The sequence below is a fragment of the Macrobrachium nipponense genome, chromosome 45 (assembly GCF_015104395.2).
Source record: "Macrobrachium nipponense isolate FS-2020 chromosome 45, ASM1510439v2, whole genome shotgun sequence".
In the NCBI taxonomy this organism is placed as follows: Eukaryota; Metazoa; Arthropoda; class Malacostraca; order Decapoda; family Palaemonidae; genus Macrobrachium; species Macrobrachium nipponense.
Genome location: NC_061105.1, coordinates 19,120,806 through 19,142,876, shown reverse-complemented (window position 1 = coordinate 19,142,876; position 22,071 = coordinate 19,120,806). Strand labels below are relative to the sequence as shown.

At 38.0% G+C, this 22,071-nt stretch overlaps 1 protein-coding gene across 1 annotated transcript in view; it reads right to left on the bottom strand.

Annotated features, from left to right (window-relative positions):
- Positions 1-9,327: 9,327 nt before the first annotated feature.
- Positions 9,328-22,071, bottom strand: part of LOC135214437 (M-phase phosphoprotein 8-like) — a 75,769-nt gene continuing 63,025 nt past the window's right edge. Inside the window, exons 4-8 of the mRNA XM_064248729.1 lie at positions 16,283-16,401; positions 14,583-14,765; positions 13,536-13,712; positions 11,656-11,817; positions 9,328-11,237 (exon numbers count right to left, since the gene is read on the bottom strand). Of these exons, the coding sequence (XP_064104799.1) occupies positions 11,091-11,237; positions 11,656-11,817; positions 13,536-13,712; positions 14,583-14,765; positions 16,283-16,401 (788 nt within the window). The 3' untranslated portion in view covers positions 9,328-11,090. The remainder of the gene's footprint in view (positions 11,238-11,655; positions 11,818-13,535; positions 13,713-14,582; positions 14,766-16,282; positions 16,402-22,071) is intronic.

Here is a 22,071-nt window from a genome sequence, read left to right as displayed (position 1 = left end):
TAGTATATATATATATATATATAATATATATATATATATATATATATGGTATTGCTCCGTTGTTAGGGTATATTAGTTCGTTTTTAGTATATGAACATCCGTATGAGTTTTTTCTAGGTATTTTTTAGAAGCATTACAGGATTCGTTTTTCATTATAGCCTAAAGCATCTCTCTCTCTCTCTCTCTCCTCTCATCGTCTCTCTCTCTCTCTCTCTCTCTCTCTCTCTCTCTATCTATCTACGGTTATCTCTCTTCTAAAACCAGCTAAAGCAGTGAATACCACACATATAAAGAAGAGAATGACAGCGATAAATAATTACACAGAACGTAGACCTATTTCAGCAAATCACATACAAAGCGTAGCCTATTTTACTAAGAGATGATGTCTAGTGTAGCCATAACGATATGACGGCAATATGACAGATTGGACCTTGGATTGGACAGCGTAAGGCCTAAATGTAGAATTTGTTATCCGCGTTTCACTATCAGAAACTCTTCAGTAACAAAATTCAGAGCAATGAAAATAAATTATTGTTTTCCCTAAAACAATCATAGTAAAAAATTATATGGTTTTTATTATAAGTGCCTGGTACGAAGGCAGTAAATAAGAATGGATAATTTTAAATTGTCCAAATAATCAATGAAAATTAGTGCAATAGTACTGTTTACATACAATTAATATATATATATATAAAATATATATATATATATATATATATATATATATATACACATATATATAGTGTATATATATATATATATATATATATATATATATATATATATATATATATATATATATATATATATATATATATAAAGCACCGCAGATATTTCGAGTGATCATTAATTCACCAATAAGAGGAGACTAGTTAAGCATATATAATTATATTAATATATATATATAATATATATATATATAGATAGATATATATATATATATATATTGATATATATAACTATGTAGCCAAATAAACAATTACAGAAACTACTAGTAAATAATTTAACAGGTACATACGAGTATGTCACGAACTAAAATCAAACTGCTTATAAGAGAAAGGCACAAAGAAAACATAAGGAGGTCGACAAGCGAAATAATGCTGGCGGACGGACGAGAATTTTGGCAAACCCCAATCCATATCTGCCCAAGAATTCTTGCTCGAAAGAGAAGAAGAAGCATCGAATCCATTTCCTCCTCTTGCTTCTTCTTCTTCTTCCTATTTTCTTGAGCCTATGTTTGCTCTCTTCCTTCGTAAGTCGAGCCAATGGACGATGGCGCCATTATCTTTATAAATGATTACTCACCAGTGGTTTGTGATTTATTGGAACTGAGGTCGTTGAGCGTTCAATGCCTCCCCTGATAAGTGGCGGGAAACATCACGATTCAAATTAAACGTCCATTCTAGCAAAACAAATGTTGCCCTTTAATATATATATATATATATATATATATATATATATATATATATATATATATATATATATATATATATATGGTATTTCCTTTCAGGAATTTGCTCCTGGGTGCAGAGCAGACAATTACATGATTAAGCAGCTAGAACATAGACGAACCTCCCGTGCAGGAAACTTCCAAAGCAGCGCCTTCACTCATCTAAACAGAATGCTTAACAACAGTAACGCAATACTGTCTTTCTCTCTGGAAACCTTGAAATATGAAACAGGAAATGGAAAAGTCATATTCCAGTAAAATGGGCGAACTAGGCTTCAGGTTCTGAGAACTTACGTAGTTGATGATCCATGGTAGAGGAGAGCTCTGCTGAAGCTCCCAAAACCTCTAGAGGAAAGAAATACCTACATAACAACTGAGGTCCTTTCTGAATCACATGACCGGACCTATCTAGAAAAAAAAGTTGACATGGTAGTGCACTGACACTAAAACTTCAAATATAAAACGACTCCATGGTACTACAACAACTTTCTGAAGCTACTCTATAAGGTGGAAAAGAATGGAATGGGATATACGTACACAATTTATACGAAAGCCTAACTGCTAGAACCTATGATGAGCTTTCTTTTCTCGGCTAGATAATGAATAGCAATCCTATTAGTTCCCAAATATATTTAAATAATTATGTCCTTAAAAATCTCGGCATCACAAGATTTTTTTTTTCTCTATGATCTCTTCACGCTCGAGGATAGACTATAATATAGGCCGCGCGGTGGTTTCCAAACTGGGGTCAGCGACCCCCAGGCCCTAGGGATAAGCGATACCATGAAAAAAAAACTCCAGAAAAAAATTACGCTGTTTTCGCCAATTTTACTTTGTATTGAATTGAAAGCAATAAAAAAATATTGCGCATGTTTTATATATTTACTTATACTTATTCTGTACAGGAATATGCAAATACTAAATGTAGCTACTACATTGAACCTACTGGGTAGGTATCCCGGTGTGGTAATGATAACTTTCGATTGGCTGGGGTCCTCGGGTGGAACTCATCATATGGGGGTGGGGGCTGGGGGGTTCCTTGGTATGGTCAAGTTTGGGAACCACTGATATAGAAAACTCAAAAGTTGGAGAGAGAGAGAGAGAGAGAGAGAGAGAGAGAGAGAGAGAGAGAGAGAGAGAGAGAGAGAGGATTAACTTACAGAAAAATCAATGAGTAAAAGAACACGGTGGTCCAGACATTTACGATTACTGCAACAGTTTTACATACAGTAAATTATCAAAACACTTTTCAGTTGCAAATGTACACCCAGGTATCCTTTTATTTACCTAAAACTTACAAATAGCGTGACTATCTAAAGCCCGGGACGCAGTTACCATACAAAAAGACCACAGGCGGATGGACAGATAAAAAAACAAAAAAAACAGAGCATAGATGTGAAATGGAGTATGACCAAATTCCTCCAAGCTCTTGGAAGAGTCATAACAGAGATATGTTAAGCTATTTGGATAACACTACATATTTGTATCTTACAGTAACAAAAACTTGCTTTTAGAAATAATTGACTTCTACAAATATACCTAATAGTTTATTGTGTATTCGAGTAAAAGTAATAAGGTAATAAATCTTTATCGTCTAACCATTGGCCTTGGGTCTAACCAATCATTACGCTACTGTATATCGTAATCAGTACTAACTAAAGAGAAAGCATCTCAGTGGCGTGGTTGGTTTGGTGTTTGCTTCTCACCTCGGTGGTAGCGGGTTCGATTCCCGGCCATTCCATTGAGGAGTGAGTGATGTGTATTTCTGGTGATAGAAGTTCACTCTTGACGTGGTTCGGAAGTCACGTAATGGTCCCGTTGCTGAATAACCACTGGTTCCATGCAACGTAAAACCACCACAAACAAACAAACAATAACTAAAGAGAATGGTGGGTTCTGGGTAAGGGTTGGAGGTATCATTACCTACAGTTATGATTCTACTGACTTGAGAGTCATTGTTTCTTTTCTTTTTTTCTTTTTGTATGGTGGTTTTTACGTTGCATGGAACCAGTGGTTATTCAGCAACGGGACCAACGGCTTTACGTGACTTCCGAACCACGTCGAGAGTGAACTTCTATCACCAGAAATACACATCTCTCACTCCTCAATGGAATGGCCAGGAATCGAACCCACGACCATCGAGGTGGGACGCTAATACCTTACCAACCACGCCGCTGAGGCGCGTCATTTTTTCCAGTTCTCCTTTAAATCATCTTCTTCTTCTTCCCAGCTTTAACCCTTATTTTTATGGGGTCGCCATTATGGATGAGTCGTCTCCATCGATTTCAGTCCTGTGCATCATCGTTCTCATTAATATTTTACCATAAAATCTTCCCCTACACAACACGTCATCTCTTTCTTGGGCTTTCTATCTTCCTTCTACCCCGCAATTCCATTTCCATCTTAAAATCATATAAAATTTATTAGCTTTTCACAGCATATATTAATATTTCGTTAAGACATTCCCTCGGCCTTCCGTATTTTTCTTTTATCTCTGAATTTAATTGATTAACGTCCTGAACAAGGTACTAATTTTGTTTCGTTTTGAGAGATTAATTAAGGTATTGTATAAAATGCATTCTATTAAACAATTTATATAATATGTATTATATATATATATATATATATATATATATATATATATATATATGTATTGTATATATATATATATATATATATATATATATAATATAATATATATATATATATATAATATATAGATATATATATATATATATATTATAATGATTATAGTAATCACTTTAGCAAGTGATTCGTTTATCACACATATCACAGGTGAAAAATAAGAGACAGGGTGTAGGTCCTGTCAATGGCTTGAAAATAAAGCCGAAACCAGTCAGGACCTACACCATGTCTCTTTATTTTTCACCTGTGGATATGCGATATAATTAATATAATTACATTGTTTCATTTACCCCGGCGGTGTTGAAGACTGAAGGACGTAGAGTTTCTAGATCCTGATGGAACAACAAGGTTTCAAAGTACCAAGGTGTATGTATGTATATACATACATACACACACACACACACGCACATATATATATATATATATATAATATATATATATATATATATATATATATTATATATATATATATATATATATATATAGTATATATATATATATATATATATATATATATATATATATATATATAGTATATATATATATATATATATATATATATATATATATATATATATATATATATATATATATATAATATATATATATATATATATATATATATATATATATATATATATATATATATATATATATATATATATATATATATATATATATATATATATATATATATAGATATATATTATATATATATATATATATATAGGGGATATAAAATCAAGCAAAACATCTTATGTACTGCTTCCTGATTTCTTTGATGCCTCTACTTTCCTTAATTCTTTTCGGTACGAAAGTCTGATACATGTTATTTATCTTCTTGTTCACCATCTCTTTTGTTGCATCCAGACACTATTGTTTTAGTTTCTCAGCTAGCAGCCGATAAGCTGCATTTCTTTTGTGTTTGTCGGAATATTCTTTACTTCTTATATTCCGCATACATTGCTACGTCTTATAAATCTCGAAGAACCCCATCTGGAACTCCTTATATACCCTAAAGTCTGACATGTTGCACTGTGTCCTCTTCTTGGTAAATGAACCTCTAGTTCATCTAGACTCATTGAAGACTCCACTCGTGGGCAAGCTATCGGTTCTCAAAGACTTAATCTGAAAAACTCATATTCAACTGCTGTGTCGGACCGTAAATTGCTCATTAAAACTTCAACTGTCAGGTTTGTCGACCCCGCTTGACTTCCAGAAGGCTTGAGCAGATCAGACTTGAGTGCCTCAGTGGCGTGGTTGGTATGGTGTTTGTGTCCCACCTTGGTGGTCGCAGGTTCGGTTCTCAGCCATTCCACTGAGGAGTGAGAGATGTGTATTTCTAGTGGTAGAAGCTCACTCTCGACATGGTTCTGAAGTCACGTAAAGCCGTTGGTCCTGTTGCTGAATAACCAATGGTTCCATGCAACGTAAAAACACCATACAAGCAAGCAAGCAAGATCAGACTTGACTAAAAAACACCCTACTCACATTCAAACCTACTTCAACCCCACCCATTTCAATGGGCATTACAAATTTCATGACGTGAGTGACCGGCCTCAGGTAGACTCACTGGTTAGAGGGAGGAATCTGAGCAAGTCTCTACGAACTGACTGGGGTTCGCCACGCCTAGGATTCTCTTTCTGGTTGATAGAGCGAGGAAGGGAACCTTGCCTCTGATGAACTGATTGGAGTATAGGAAATGAGATCAAACGTCAAGCAAGACTTCTGGGCCATTTTCGAATGAGGGAGGTAAACATAACCTCAACAAAAACAAGCTACGATGAACCTGAATGTCGGAGACAGTGAGGCAAATACAAGTATTGGGTTTGCTTCTATAAATCTATTAAAAAGATTTATAATTGATGCGCGATGAATAACTTACCTGCATCGACCGCCAGATCTATCACGTAACAGCTCGAATCCATTCTCTGCCCGAGGGTTAGAGGAGGAGGATGAGAGGGAAGGAGAGGCTAGTCACTCCTACAGTCATTCTCACATCCAAAACTAACATCTTAGGTGAGATGCAACCTTGTCCTGTTAAAGGAGCCGGGTAAGCTACACAAACATGACAATTTGTTGAGCAATCACCACAGGTCTCAAGGAAAAAGTCCAAGGACTTGTGGGCAATGTCTCAAAGGTAGAAAGAAGTTTAAGTGGTCTGGCACGACCACACATCTGTTTCAGTACCTGAGGAACTGACAGGTTCTTTCTGAACGCGAGGGTTGGAGCGATAACCCTGACTTCGTGAGCTCATGGGCTGAAGGTACTGGTGTTGTCTTCACCAGCAGCAGAATAGGCTCTCCTGATTGTCTCATGAAGCCAGAAAGAAATAGTTTTCTTGGACACTCAACGGGACAAAATAGCATCTTGTCAAGGTTATTACTTACAGTCTTCTAGGGAGAGGATCGTGGAGGACTCAAACCTGACGTCAGAGACTGCTGGGTTCTGAGTCTTTGCTACGAAATCCAGGACGAAATCGAGCATAACAAATCCCCATCCCCTCGAGTGTTTAACATTGAAGGAAAGTCCTTGCAGTTCTCCAACTCTTCACCCATGCCAGGGCAAGCAGGAAGACAGTCTTGAGGGTTGGAACCCTGTCTGACGACTCTTAAAGTTTCGTACAGTGCAGGAGTCGAGGCCTGAGTTCCCTGGGTGGGCAAGACCTTTTGAAGCTTCTCATCAGTAGCGAAATCTCCAAGGAGGAGATGCCTACTCCTGCCAGTCATAAGACTAAACCGTGCACAGCTCTATAGCCTTTCGCAACTGAAACAGAGAGAAGCTTCTCTCGGCGAGGGAAGACGAGGAAGTCTACGAACTGCTGAAGAGTAGCTCCAACTGGACAGAGACCACGTTTACGACGCCAACCACAGAAGATGGCCCAATTTCCCTGATATACTGCTGCAGAGGACTGTCTGAGGTATCCAGCCATCTCCGTTGCTGCACGGTGCAAAAAGCCTCTTGTTCACAAGATATGGTGGATAACCTTCAGCTGTGATGATACAAGGGCTGCACTGCCTGGCGGTACCACTATACATGAGGTAGACACAGAAGGTTGGGGACTCGGAGAACAGAGCTAACTGGTCGAGATATGAAATGGCGGAGCCACGAGAACCAACCCGAGATTCAGGGTGATCACCCTGCGAATCAGATAAAACGCAGGGAAGGCATAGACACCAAGATTATCCCACAGGCGATGGAATATGTCCCCTGCAGTGGCCCAAGGGACTAGCATGATGGAATAGAAGACCTTAAGTTTTCTGTTGTATTGTTCGTAGCAAACAGATCTATGACAAGATGCCCTATCCCCTCCCCCCACCACAGATCAAACAACCTCTCAATGATGTCAGAGTGAAGGGACCAATCTGTCCCTATTACTTGATAATGGCGACTGAGTGTCTGCCACTACATTCCCCTTGCCTGGATTGTACCTGGCCAACAGCTCTGAATGAGTCACCGCACACTTGCACACCTTCATGGTCAACTGGTGGAGTGGAAGGGATACCAGACCCTGCTGCTTGTCGACATATGCCACTACCATGGTGTTGTCACTCATCAACACCACAGTGTCCCATCACTCAATCCTGAAACTCTTGGAAGGCTAGAAAAGCCACCAAGAATTGCAGGATATTAATGTGAAGGTGCTTGTCGACTGGGTTCCACACCCCTGAAGTCAGCAACTCCTCCAAGTGTGCGGCCCATTCCTTGGTCGGTGCATCTGAGAAAAGAAGCATGTACGGAGGGGGAGTACACATGCATATTCCTATCAAGAGGTTCTTGTTGTCCAGCCACCAGTCTATGTCCTCTCTCACCTCCGAGAGAGGAATGGGAAAGGATTGAGGGTATCAAGACTTGGACAGTGAAGTCATCCACAAGGACAACAGGTGACCAAAGACAACTTGCCATGGTCAAGCTGAGGGAGGAGACCTTGGCTTAAGACAAACCCAATACTTGTATACTTGACTTTTTGCTTCTGACTAGCATTAGGTTCTTGTTTGCTATTCATAACCAGCTAAGCTTGCCTCCCTTTTATGAATTGGTCCAGAGGTCTGTCCATTGGTCATGCAGTTCCCATACTCCGACCAATTGGACAGAGGCCAGGTTCCCCTCATCGCTCTTAGGACCAGGAAGGGAAGCATGGTTGTGCGAACACCAGTCTGTTCACGTGACTTGTCAGATTCCTCCCTCCAACCATTGAATCCTATTTATGTAAAGGACAGAGGGTTTGTATAATGTGTAGGAACGAATCACATTTTTTTTAGAGTAAATTGTATTTTTCCCAACTATTATACAAACCTGAGGTCCTTTACATTTATGCCCACCTCATGCCACCCCTCAATCTGTGCCTGGGCCTTAAGCAAAGTGGAATGTTTACGTCCAGTCAGGAGGGACTCCCGACTACTAGACAAGCAGTTACTGCGGAACTACCTTATTAAATCTTCATCAGCTAAATTCCGGTCTACGCTGAAAATAATTCCTATTGTAAAGGACCTCAGGTTTGTATAGTTGGGAAAAATACAATTTACTTTTAAAAATTGCAATTTTACTTAAAAGTAATGCCTACAGTGCATAAAGTAAGGTGCACTGACAGCACTATTCTTCCTTATGGGTCTTGGTTGAAACTTGGAAAACAATGAAGAATGCATTCAAAGATTGGGTCACATGCAGTGATGCCGTTTTTTCTTCACAACATTGGCTTTTAGTAGTGTTACCACATGCAGTTCATCTGATTTTTTTACGTTATTTATGATTTAATGGTTAGAATACGTATTTTCCGATGTAGAATTATTTTCCGTGATGTTAGAAAACTACATGTCACTAGCGTAACATAAAGTAATTTTGACGAGGAAAAATAAAGGATTTCAATAAAATTCATTTGTATAAATAAGCAGGATATGTTTTATAGCTTTATGTTCATAATAAAACATAAAAAGGCAAAGTGAAGAATTTTATTCTTTACTGCCATGGCCTGTGGTCGGAAAAGCCACGGAGGGTTGCCAGATATCACCAGAAAGCCACACTAATAGACGAAATTCCTCAAAACGGCAACCCTCGTCACATGCGTTATTCGTCAAACACCCATCAGACAGATGAGCATGATCAACTAAATGATGGAATAATGTTGCTACAATATAGCTTTCTTTTTTATAAGAACTCCATCCAATGGTTGGCTTAATGTTTCAACTACTGAAATCAAACTCACAAGTGCAGGTATCAGAATAAAACAAAAATAAATGGCAAAGGTAAATAAAACTTTACTTAAATTCATGAGGTCATGAATCATATAATCTATGTTTAATGACTTACAACTATGTTATGTGACTAAGTTCACTGTAAGAATTCACAATGGAAGAGCTTGCCCCCATTAGCTGAAGTTCTAGATTGCAATGAAGTAGTAAAACGTTTATCAAATTTTGTACAACTAATTATTACCAACACTTATGGCAATAACACTTTGTCCACCCATGACATATATTAGTAAAATACAACAAAGAAACACTTATAAAGTAACAAATTTCTTTAAAAAAAAAAAACTTTGTATCTTCTCTAGGTATACAGACCATAGCCTTTTGTGTACGAGTATCCCTCAGTGCAAGCTGGAAACAGTCACTGACACTTGGTAACAAGATGGGATGTGACAAATTATTCTGGTTTGAAAACTCAAGGAAAACACAAATTACCTTAATAATTTGCTATTTGTATCAAGTACAAACCTCCACCTTTTAAATAAGAGAGTCACTCCTTACATGGGAGGACAGACTCAAAAATGACTGACAAGTTGAACTTCCAACCAGAACTGCTATGTTCCCAGTCATGATAAGGAGTGGAGGACTGATGACTCCTGCCACCTCCTTTACAATCTGGCATACAAATGGAAGATTGATAGTCCCCCCCGCCCCCAAGCTAGAATGAGATGTGCCTATCCTCTCACTACAGAAATACTTAGAAGAACAAAAGCTGCCTCATCAAGCTACCAACAATCTTCTTACCAAGCTCCAACGACAATTTCCAGTGTGCACCAAGGAATGCTCCCACGTCAAAGGTGTTGGTTTGTACTTCCATATGAACTAAAATATATCAATATACCTATTATGTGACAAAATACAAAACAAAAATTAATCATTTACAAGGAAGTATTGCAGCTAAAATGTACTTTAAATGAGAAAATAAATCACAGTTTTTAGATATAAAAAATAAAAAATTGCACTTGAACGTAAAAAAAAAACATACATAGTTTAGTCTTGAGTATTCTTAAATCCTTGCATCCAAAATTCGAATGCTCAAAACATCTAAAAATTTTGTTAAATATGATCAAACGAAATCTAATTTTTTCCCTAGAAAAAATAATAATCAAAAGCTCCAAGGTGCATTTCTTTGCTTCCGCTAGCATATAAATACTGTAAAACAACATAACAATGATACAAATCTTCTTGGGCTCTTTAAGTATATACTACTTACACCTACATGTTAAAATTATGCTCTACAAAAAAAATAGCGTTCTTGAAAAAAAAATGTCTTAGGTTACATACTAACATCACCTCATAAAAATATAAAGAAACTTTTCTCATCTGGAGAAAATACTCTGCAATAGACTGACATCTGATACAGTGCTTAGGAATTGACAAGCTTGAGTTATTTGCATAATATCCACCATTGAAAATGAAACATTTTTCCTTTATATCTTTCACTTTGTTTCAGGTGGATTTTATTTTCACTCGGCTTGAGAAGTTTCAGACGACATATATGAGCTGTGTGAGCTTTGAGTTCAGAGTACAAATCTTACGCAGTCCTTTAGGAAAAGAATTGAACAGAAAATAATGACTGCTCCAAATTCCTTGGTGCTTGAGTCATACAAACAAGTTATTGTACCAATAAACTATAACACTACTCATAAATGGCAGTAGTCTTGAATTAAGAATAAAAAAATTCAATAACAATTTTGCTACACCTCACGCCAACGCCACAAACACCACTAACAATGCACGACTTTGCATCACTGATCATAAAATTCCGAGTAAGACCTTTTCTTTCCGGAGCTACGGCGAGATCGAGGTCGGCTTCCCTCCGAGTAGTTGTCGGCAAACCTTTGAGTTGCTGGTCTGTCTTCCCTCATTTTCCGACCGGCCTTCAGCAACTTTTCCTTGGTTGGGAGAAAATAAGCAAAATTTACACATTTCACAAAGGAACACCATTTGTGCAAGAAAATTTTTAATATACGTATTCCCAGTCAATTTGTTCTATTGTGCACAGTTGACTAACACATTACTGTAGTTTAACTTGGTTATACTACTTTCAAATAGAGACAACATCAAATGAAAATTTGTTTATCACTGGTCTTGATTTTAGGCCCCTGAATAATGCCTGCTCACTTATAGCTTTTTATAATGCACAGCAATATTAAAGTACTATCATAAAGGTTACATAGTTAAGGAACTCATAATTTTGCTGTCTAAAACGGGAGGCTAGGGGGCCTAACTTTATATTCTGAAAAGATAATTGCAATAAATTTGGCCTGCAGTACACTACAAGAAAGGTCATATGAACACACAATACAGTACCTTTTCTTTGTCCTGTTGTTTATGGAACTGATCTAAGATATCCTTGCAACCTTCTAGATTTTCTTCTGGTTCCCATGAGTTGTATTTAGGACCCCAATCTTTCCAGGAGATCAAATATTCAACCTTTCCTTTCCTTTGTCGGGTATCCAATATACTTTCCACCTGGAAAAATTAGAATTTACAGAATGCAAAACTCTTCCCTACTCAAGGCATTTGCAACTTATGTATAACCAAGCATACTGACTTTCCTCTTACAAATTCAAAGAAATGTGGGAAAAGTTAATTTCTGGAAGCTGTACAGCTTGCACCACTGGCTACCAAGTAGAGAAAAAGCTTGAGAGATTATGGCAGTGTCAACATTCCAGACTCCAACACAATTCACTAATCTGACTTGGACATTTTGACCAAGTAAGTTTCTACAACTAGGAATTGGAATATACAGTTTAGGCCAAAGGCCAAGCACTGAGACCTATGCGGTCATTCAGCACTGGAAAGAAAATTGAGTGGGTGGGTTTGAAAGTGTAACAGGAGGAAAACCTTGCAGTTGCAATATGAAATAATAATTAGGAGGGGGTGAATAGCATGATGGAAGAGACATAATATGGACGGAGGTACAGTAATACGGGCCAAAGGAATGCTGCAAAGAACCTTAGGTAATGCCTACAGTGCAGCCTGTGAGGTGCACCGATGGCACTACCTCCTGACAGGGTGTTCCTACAATAAGTACCCATTGATAGTCAATATCTCTCGCATGGGCAACTTACTGATCACTGTTACCATTACCATTATGGCAATACAAGAAATGTAAGTGTCATTATTTAAAATTTCCTTTCATATGAATTTAAGTACTCTTCACACTACCCTGAAGAGTTACCTGAGCAAAAGATAATGTTTGGTTTAACAAAAAAGAAAGACTGGAGAATAGGTTTTATTGATCACTAATCAATGACAAAATGACATTTCAGACAAAAATACAACATTCTAAAGGTATATTTGGATATTTCATACATTGCAACCAATTAAAAGTTCAGTAACTGGATACATTGGAAATGTTGAAGATTCTGCTAAAATTTCTATCAAGGATACACTTCCAGTACTTCATAAACACTGTTAGCTGAAAGCTGGACAATCAATCAGGACATATTTGAATCTTAGATGCTACTCTGCATTCAGAGACTAAGTCATGTAAGTTGTTCAGCACATACCCATAGGACAGACGACTGTGATCAGTTCAAGACAGGATGACATTACTTCAACCCTGCTTCAAAGTGGCCTTTTTTAATATTACTTCAATGTGGCATTCTTCTTTTTGAATGTCAGAAAACCACTAACCAACAGTTGGTTTAATGTTACTGTCAACAAACAATCACTTCATCTTATTCCTGTTTTCTGTTTACTGACACGTATGTACTACGTATATTGCATATATCCTTCTAACTATGATATATCTGTACATAACTCAGATCAAGAATCTGATGACTTCACTTCTGAATTATGCTTCTGTGGGTCAAGTTAACATTCAAAATGCTGAAAGAAGCCTCTTTAAGAGGTACAAAGCTGTCTTAATCTGCCACAAGGACTTCTATCCAATGGTGCAAAAGCTGAACTGTATGATGGTAAAACAACACACTCACAAACAAATCTAAATAACTACTTTATATGCGAGTTCAATCAGAATGATATAAACAATGTGAAGCGATTCTCCATTTGACACTGTTTATACCATTCCCAGAGACAATGATTCTAGTTACCTTTTACCTTGTGGATAACTTACCACCCAACAAAACAAAAATTACTGGTGACAATCATAAAAAAAAGACTCTATCACATCCACAAACAAATATAATATGTATTTGTAAAAGAACAGTCTTGGAACCTACCTGCCAATCTTCTTGCTTCTCCAATTTTTCGAGGGTAGTAAGGAACTTTTTCAAGAGATCAGGACAATTCAGTTCATCTTCAGGCAGCCAGGAGTCGTATTTTGCACTCCAACCTTTCCAGCGGACCTTGTATTCAGTGCGGCCCTCCACTTCTCTCAGGCTCATGATAGCTTCAACCTAATATGAAAAATATTTCAGTTCGGACTCTTGTACATATACTATTAAATTCTTACCAAGAGGACAAGTTACTGCCGCAATCATCCATCAATTGTGTTACTGCCACAATCATCCATTGACCATGTCGCTGTCATAATCTTCCATTAACTGTGTCATAATCATCTATTAACTGTGTTGCTGCCACAATCCACCATTAACCATGTTGCCAACACAGTAATCCATTAACAATGTCACTGCCACAATCATCCATTAATTGCTGAATCATGAACAGACTTTACAGTGGAGAAAACTTCTTTCAAATCACGATAAGACACACCGCTCTCACTAGCCTACCAGTCTTAACTCTCTACAAATGACCGCACAAACTTTACACCCTGATCCAGTCTTTCATCTATACTAACCTTTCTACTGCATTATTTTCCCCTCACTTCTTACCTTCAAAACCCTTCTTACACCATATATACTATACAAACAAGTAGCCTCAACAAATTAAAATTTTTCCATAATTCTCTTTCAACATCTGTGCTTATTCACAGATATATCATCTGGTTCAACAAAAGACAAAACTCTGGTTCAACAAAAGACAAAACTCAGAAAGTCCACTGTGTCATACATGTTACTTATTGTACTTATTTTACATGACACACATTTCAACAAAGATATGTCACGAAAAATTTAAAAAAATCACCACAGGCAATGCATAAGTTTCAATCTTACTATGCATCTAAATCAATGTTATGCCCTAACAAAGCTTACAAAATTCCCTATTGAGCTTACCCCAAAAAGCATTAATGAACACTACTATTCTAATGAAACTTCAGTGCTTCATACTTAAACAAATTGTCACATAAGGTATTTAAATAATCTCACCTCATAAGACTCCTCCTCCTGCTGTGCTCCAGTCCCAGCAGACTTGAAGTATTTGTTCAGAAGGGAGTCACAGTTCAATTCTGCTTCAGACACCCAAGAATCATCCATAGGGCCGTACCCTTTCCACCGGACTTTATACTCTGTGAAACGGCCTCGGACACGATGATCTACAACAGCTTCAACCTGAATGTAAAATGATATAAATGAAAGGTGGAATGTAAGGCATTCGAGAATAAGATTTGAACTAAGGCCAAGTTTAGGGATCTATGATGAGGTCATTCAGTACCGAAAGGGAAACTGAGAGCAAAGGAGGTTTGAAATGTGTAACAGGATTGACTGATTTATTTATAGGTTTTAGGCATAATGCAAAGCACTGGGGCAACTAAGGCCATTCAGCACTGAAACGGAAATTTACAGAGAAAAGGTTGGCAACGTGTAACAGGAGGAAAACCTCGCAGTTGCACTGTGAATCAACTGTTAGGAACGGGTGGAAAGTAAGAGAAAGAAAGATAATATGAAAGGAGGTACAGTAAGAGGAATGAAAAAAGTTGCAGCTAGGGGCCGAAGGGACGCTGCAAAGAACCTTAAGTAATGCCTACATTGCACCGCATGAGGTGCATTGACGGCACTACCCCCCTATGGGGAGGTGTAACAGGAGGAAAATCTCACAGTTGCACTATAAAACAATCGTTGGGGGAGGGTGGAAAGTAAGATAGAAGAAAGAGAATATGAACGGGAGTAGTATACTAAATGGAATGAAAGGGATTCCAGCTAGGAGCTGAAGGGACACTGCAAAAGACCTTAAGAAATGTCTAAATTTCACTGCCTGAGGTTCATTGATGACACTACCTCCTACATTTTTGTACAAAACCAAGAAATACAATAACACCCTGTTAATTAAATAATCCAAGTTATAAGAGCCTTGTCTTGAGAAAATACATTAATAATCTGCAAAAGGTGGAGCAACATGAACAGTACACAATGGACCTAGCAGAACCCTACCAAGGGTAGTCAGGATGCTGAAACCTGTCTCAATAAGAGCCCATGAATAGTATCATGGTGCCTCAATACAAATTTTTCCCTCATATTTGTGAACTAGTGCAAACGGAAGATACGAGTCTACCCAATTGTTCATTATCCAAGTCTAAAGCAATAAAAGCTGAATCCTTGTCATCATAAACATATATAATCCCTCTTTTAAACATGTAAATCCTAAATTTCTTTTTGTGATTATCAATGTTTTATCTGCGGAGAGCAATACAGGCTTGATGTTACCATCCACAATCTTTGCTCTCTCTTTAAATGAAATATATTATTCACTAATGGGTACTTATCATCAGACACAATATAATGAATAAAAATTAAAACACAAAAATAACAGTACTGTATACAAATTATATTCAAAATTGCCAATGTTAAAAAGCTAGGATGAAAGAAAGAGTATGACTCATAATTTACAAAGGCAGAACCATACAGTTGATGAGATGAGAATATAATAGAAAGGAATAGCATATTTCTTTCAGCATACCATGGGATACACATAAGGCAAGAGCACAAAATTACTAAGACCTGGAATCAGAGCCACCTTATGGATTAATGTCTTGACAAGCATTTAACTTCACCATAATATGTAATTGCAAAAAATCTTGTCAGTTCCTTAAAGCAGACTAGTCTATCTTTTAGAAATGTCTCAAAATTACCTCATATTCTTTTTGAGGACCAGAACCAGTCTTCTTCTTCTTCTTTGGACTTGTTGCAATTTTCTTTTCAGTAATCCCTTTAGGCTTTCGCGTTCTCGTGCCACTAGGCATAACCTCTTCTGTAAGGAAAGATATTTAAACTTTTCAGGAAAAAACAGAGGTCCACAAAAACATGGGCAAAGTAAGCAGTGATTCATAGAATGGGGCACTGACATCTTATTCAAACTTTAAAATTATTTTGTTTTCTAGAAACAAACCAGTAACTCATCCTAATGCCCCTACGCCATATAAGATTGTTTACCACATGCTAAAAGTGAGATACTAATGGTCAAAATGCAGGTGAGACAAGCCAACAATCTCACTTTACAACCGAGTCTATCACCCATAGAAATGTGGAAGGCATGGAGTGAAGTACTTCACTCACAAATTGAAGTATGGCATTCATACCATGGAAATAACCAATCACAGGAAACTGGAAACCACTGCAAGACTTGAGCACAGACAAGTGTGATGGAAAAATTATCAGTAACAGAGTATAGGCAGTTCCCGAATAATGGTGGAGGTTCTGTTCCCGACCAAGCGATGATGACCGAAAACATGACAATAATTATGGCAATAAACGGAGTTTACAACACCATAAGAGCCATTAGCCCACTTGCCAATGCCAAGAAACTGTTTACTGGTGCTGCAAATCTGATTGATTACGTCATTAACCAAGCGCTGTAACACTGAAATGCTATTAACCGATGCCACTGGAAAGCAGGGACTGACTGTACCTGGTTGAATTTTCACCCAGGCGGGGATCTCAGATCACCTACAAGTTCAAGTTATCTACCAACACTGATGACTGATCTAACATTGAAGCTGATGCAGTGGCCAACACTGGCAAGGTTTGTCAACACATAGGAACAGGGGAGATTCTTTAGAAAACCTGAATATTTCTGACGACAAGACTATTTTGAACTAGTTCACAATAAAACTTGACGCTTCAAAAACTACCGTTATGATGTTTCTGGCACCAATTAACAAAAGATCAAACCTATTTGGTAGTTGTGTAGGACACATTAATCAGAACCAAGAAAATATATCACACCACTCTCCCAGAATACATGTATGCAAAGTGTGATAAATAAAAATTACTACAGGCAGTCCCCGGCTTACGACGGTTCCGGCTTACGACGTTCCGAGGTTACGACGCTTTTTCTTAAATATTCAATGGAAATTCCGTCCTGGGTTACGACGCTTGTTCCGAGGTTACGACGCTGACGCTTCCGACGCTCCGAGTTAACGACGCTTTTAAAAAACGCATGCTATGATAAAAATCCTTTATAGTTTAGCACAGTACATAATAAAAATATGTTTTTGGTTACATTACAACAAAAATTTTGAGGTTATGATGATTTTTGACACTTTTTTTTTTCGTATTTTTTGAATTTTTTTAGTGACGCCGCATATGCGGAACTAGTTTGCGGGCGAATGAATACACTAGCTTGGGATGCGCAGTTTAAAACAGTCCAAAAGCGCAAATATAATGAAAAATCATTGCTTGTTTCCAGTACATAATTAAAAAAACTAAGTTTCTGGTTAGATTACAACACAAATTCCAAGGTTACGACGTTTTGTTATGCTTTTTAACGATACCTCATATGCAGAACTAGTTTTTGAGCGGAGGTGCATAAATTAATTAACGCTATTAAACTGTATGGTAAATTGACCGAACAACGACCTCGGGTACGGTCGAGGACGCCAAGCGTAACAATACGAAAGGACGCCACTTCAATCGCGTGCCTGCCTGCATTTCACTAGGTTGTGTGCTGAGACGTTGCTGAAATTCCTTGCCATTTTCGCAAATTTACAATGGCTCCTAAACGCCAAAGTACTTCCTCCGATGATAGTTCATCCAAGAAGAGGAAGGTCATCACGATGGAGGTCAAATATGACGTGATAAAGCGTTCGGAGAAGGGAGAAACTAACACCGAAATAGGCCGTTCTTTAGGCTTGAGCAGGACCACGGTGGTAACCATTGTGAAGGATAAGGAACGTATTCTGAAGCATGTTAAGGATGCTGCACCGATGAAGTCAACGGTGATAAACGAGAAGCAACGTAGCCAGAGCATTGTTGAAATGGAGAAATTGCTCATGATCTGGCTGGAGGACCAGAACCAGCGACGTGTTCCGGTGAGCTTAAGTGTGATCCAGGAGAAGGCTAGAGCGCTGCATGAGGCAGTAGTGAAAAAGTTTGGCGAAGGCAGTGCTGGTGGTGAATTTTCCGCGAGTAGAGGTTGGTTTAACCGTTTTAAGGCTCGTGCAAATTTGCATAATGTGAAGCTGCAAGGTGAAGCTGCTAGTGCTGATAGCGAAGCAGCAGAAAGTTTTCCAGGTGGTTTGGGGCTGAGATAATTAAGGATGGTGGTTACACGGCTGACCAAGTCTTTAATGTGGATGAGGATCTGGATTATTTTGGAAAAGAATGCCAAATCGAACGTACCTTTCCAAGGAGGAGAAGTCAGCACCTGGCCATAAAGCTGGAAAGGAGCGACTGACTTTGCTGTTTGGGGCCAATGCAAGTGGTGATTTGAAACTGAAGCCCTTGCTGGTGTATTTGGCCGAGAATCCCAGGGCTTTCAAGGGCATTTTCAAGAGTTAACTCCCTGTTGATTTGGAAATCTAACAAGAAGGCGTGGGTTACCTTAATGGTCTTCGAAGATTGTTCAATGACCATTTCGTTGCCAGCAGTGGAGCGGTATTTGACTTCGAAGGGTCTGCCTTTTAAGGCCCTCTTAGTCCTGGACAATGCCTGGTCACCCTTCAACAAATTTGAGCGACATGCATCCTAATGTGAAGGTGGTGTACCTCCCACCCAATACCACATCGCTGATACAGCCAATGGACCAGGGAGTAATAGCTAATTTCAAGGCTTACTACCTTAGAAGGACCATACGTTTTGCTTTGAGGGCCATAGAAGCTAACAAGGAGTTGACACTGAAGCAATTCTGGAAGGGCTACAACATTGCAGATGCAGTGAAGAACATTGCAAGTGCTTGGGACGAGGTTGAAGACGACCACTTTAAATGGGGCCTGGAGGAAACTGTGTCCACAGTTTGTGCACAGTTTTGAAGGCTTTGACCAGGCAGAAGACGTCGAGACTGTGACGAGGAAGAAGATCGTAGGGCTAAGCAAGAGGCTGAAACTAGATCTTGAACCTGATGATGTAACAGAGCTGCTGGCTTCCCATGGAGAGGAATTGTCTGCAGAGGACTTACTAGAACTTGAACAACAAATGATTGAGGAAGAGGAGGCAGCACCAGAGCCAAAACCCAGGTCATTAACTGTGAAAGGCTTGTCAGAGGGTTTTACTCATCTGGAGAGAGCCTTGGCTTCTTTTGAGGCAGAAGACCCTAACGTTTCTAGGTTTGACAAAATCAAGAGAGAATCATGGATTTGGTGACTTTCTACAAGGAGACCCTGAAGGAGAAGCAGACGAAGAGAAGTGTGCAGTCCAGGCTTGACACTTTCTTATCACAAGTCTCCAGTACCACCACCTCCCACTCCTAGTCCTGGTAAGGAATTCTGAACTGTTTTTACTAATTTATGTGTTTACCATAGTGTACATATTAAAATGTGTTAATTTTTTAATGTAACAACTAAATGTAAGAGTAAATTGTAACTTCATTAATTTTCATCATTTGTAATTTTATTGCAGAAGTGGTGACAGTTCAGATCCCCTGTACTACCTGTGACAGTTCCAGATCTCCCTGTACTACCTGTGACAGTTCCCAGATCTCCCTGTACTACCCGTGACAGTTCCAGATCCCCCTGTACCTGGACCCTCTGTAGCAGCAGCCCGCCCACCTGTACGTGTACAATCAGGTAAGCAATTTCATTTTTCTCATTTTCATGTTAGAAATTGTTTACACCCTACATACATACGTACACTAACTTACATAGTGGTACAATGTGTTTGATGTTGCATAACCTTATTATTTTTTTTTTTTCATTTCAGACCCCTTTGATAGTGACAGCGACCCAGATGACCCTGAGCCTTTCCATGGTTTTGATGCCTCGCCCTATTCATCAGGTAAGGAATCCTTAACAAATTTGTATAAATGTTTTATAAATTGCTATAGAAAGTTTTATTAAAATTGTACTATATATATATAATATATTTATGTACCCATATCATTCTTTCCAGATGTAGATGTTCCCTCATCAGTTGATACGAGTATCACCTCTCCAGAGCCCAAATCAGTTGATACGAGTAGTATCACCTCTCCCATTCCTTCAGTAAAAGAATTCTTCATTTTTTATATTGAACATACGTATTACACACTACATATGTCAAACAGTAATAACATGTGCAGTAGTACAGTAGTAGTAACTATCATTTTATATATTTTTTATCATTCCAGACTCCCAAGCACCTGCCCATCCCACTCCATAGCCCAGCCACCCACTCTCATGTACCATATGGCCATCCCAGTAAGCAAGCCAACCACTAGAATTTGGTAAGGACATTTTTTTTTATTAATGTTTTATTATTACATATGTAATAACCATGTTTATGTATGTAACATACATACTATATAATCATATGTACTATTACATTATCATTCCAGACTGGCATGCACCTGTGACTTACATAAACCAGACCTCTACATAGCCTACATGTCTTCATTTTGCTGAAGGTAAGGAATTCTCAGTTGTGTTTAATGTTTGCATACGTACAATAAATTTTGTACACCTAAGTGGTTACATACTGTCCTTTAATATTAATTCTTCATTCCCCAGACTGCCCATCATCCTAGCCTGTTATCTGTGATAAAGCACACTGAAGTTAGGTTTGGAATGCATCCTTATCATGAAATGCTCTACACCTCCACCTCCATCTCCCACAACCTAGGTAACAGCTTTGAGACTCACTAAAAGTTGGTAAGTTATGTAAGGAATTTCTAAATTAAGTTTTATACTACATGTTATATGTGATATTAAACCACTGTATGGTGCATATTACTGTATGTAACTTACTATGCATAGAGTACTTACTGACAAAATTATTTTTTTGTACATTCCAGAAAACCCCCTGAATGATGTAGGCTATGGCCACATAAGACTTTGTCCATCCAGGGTTACATTGAACGACAACTTTAAACTAAAAGTAAGGAATTAAATTAACATACATTAACTCTTTTAGTACTCTTGATATATCTACAGTAATTAACATATTGCATTCACAACTTTCTGTAGTGTATATTTTGTACACTAATTTTGTTACTTTTTCCTTCCAGAACCAACATTTTTCACACAACTCCAGGTTGTTACTAACAAATTACTACTACAAGTGTCATCAAGGGATAACTACAAGTAGAAGCACCATTTTTGGATGGAAAAAAAACCCTTCAGAAAGTATACGTATCACATGTAACATGTAGTGTAACAAAGTATGAACAGTAAGGTTTTTACATACAGTAGTATACATATTACATACGTACATAACTTTTTTTTACAGGAATTTCCAACCAAGTTTGATTATGTACATACATGTTTAAACCACTGTACGTATGGTTACTGTAGTAACTTACTAAACATACATAACATGACTTAACTTTGATACTTTTTTGGTACATTCCAGAAAACCAGGACCCCCTCCATGATGCAGGCTATGGGGCCACATAAAACTTTGTCCAGGGTTACTAGTACATAACATAGCACGACAACTGTAAACTATGTACTACTGTACTAAAGGTAAGGAATTATACATAGTAGTAAACATACATTAAGTAAGTTTTATA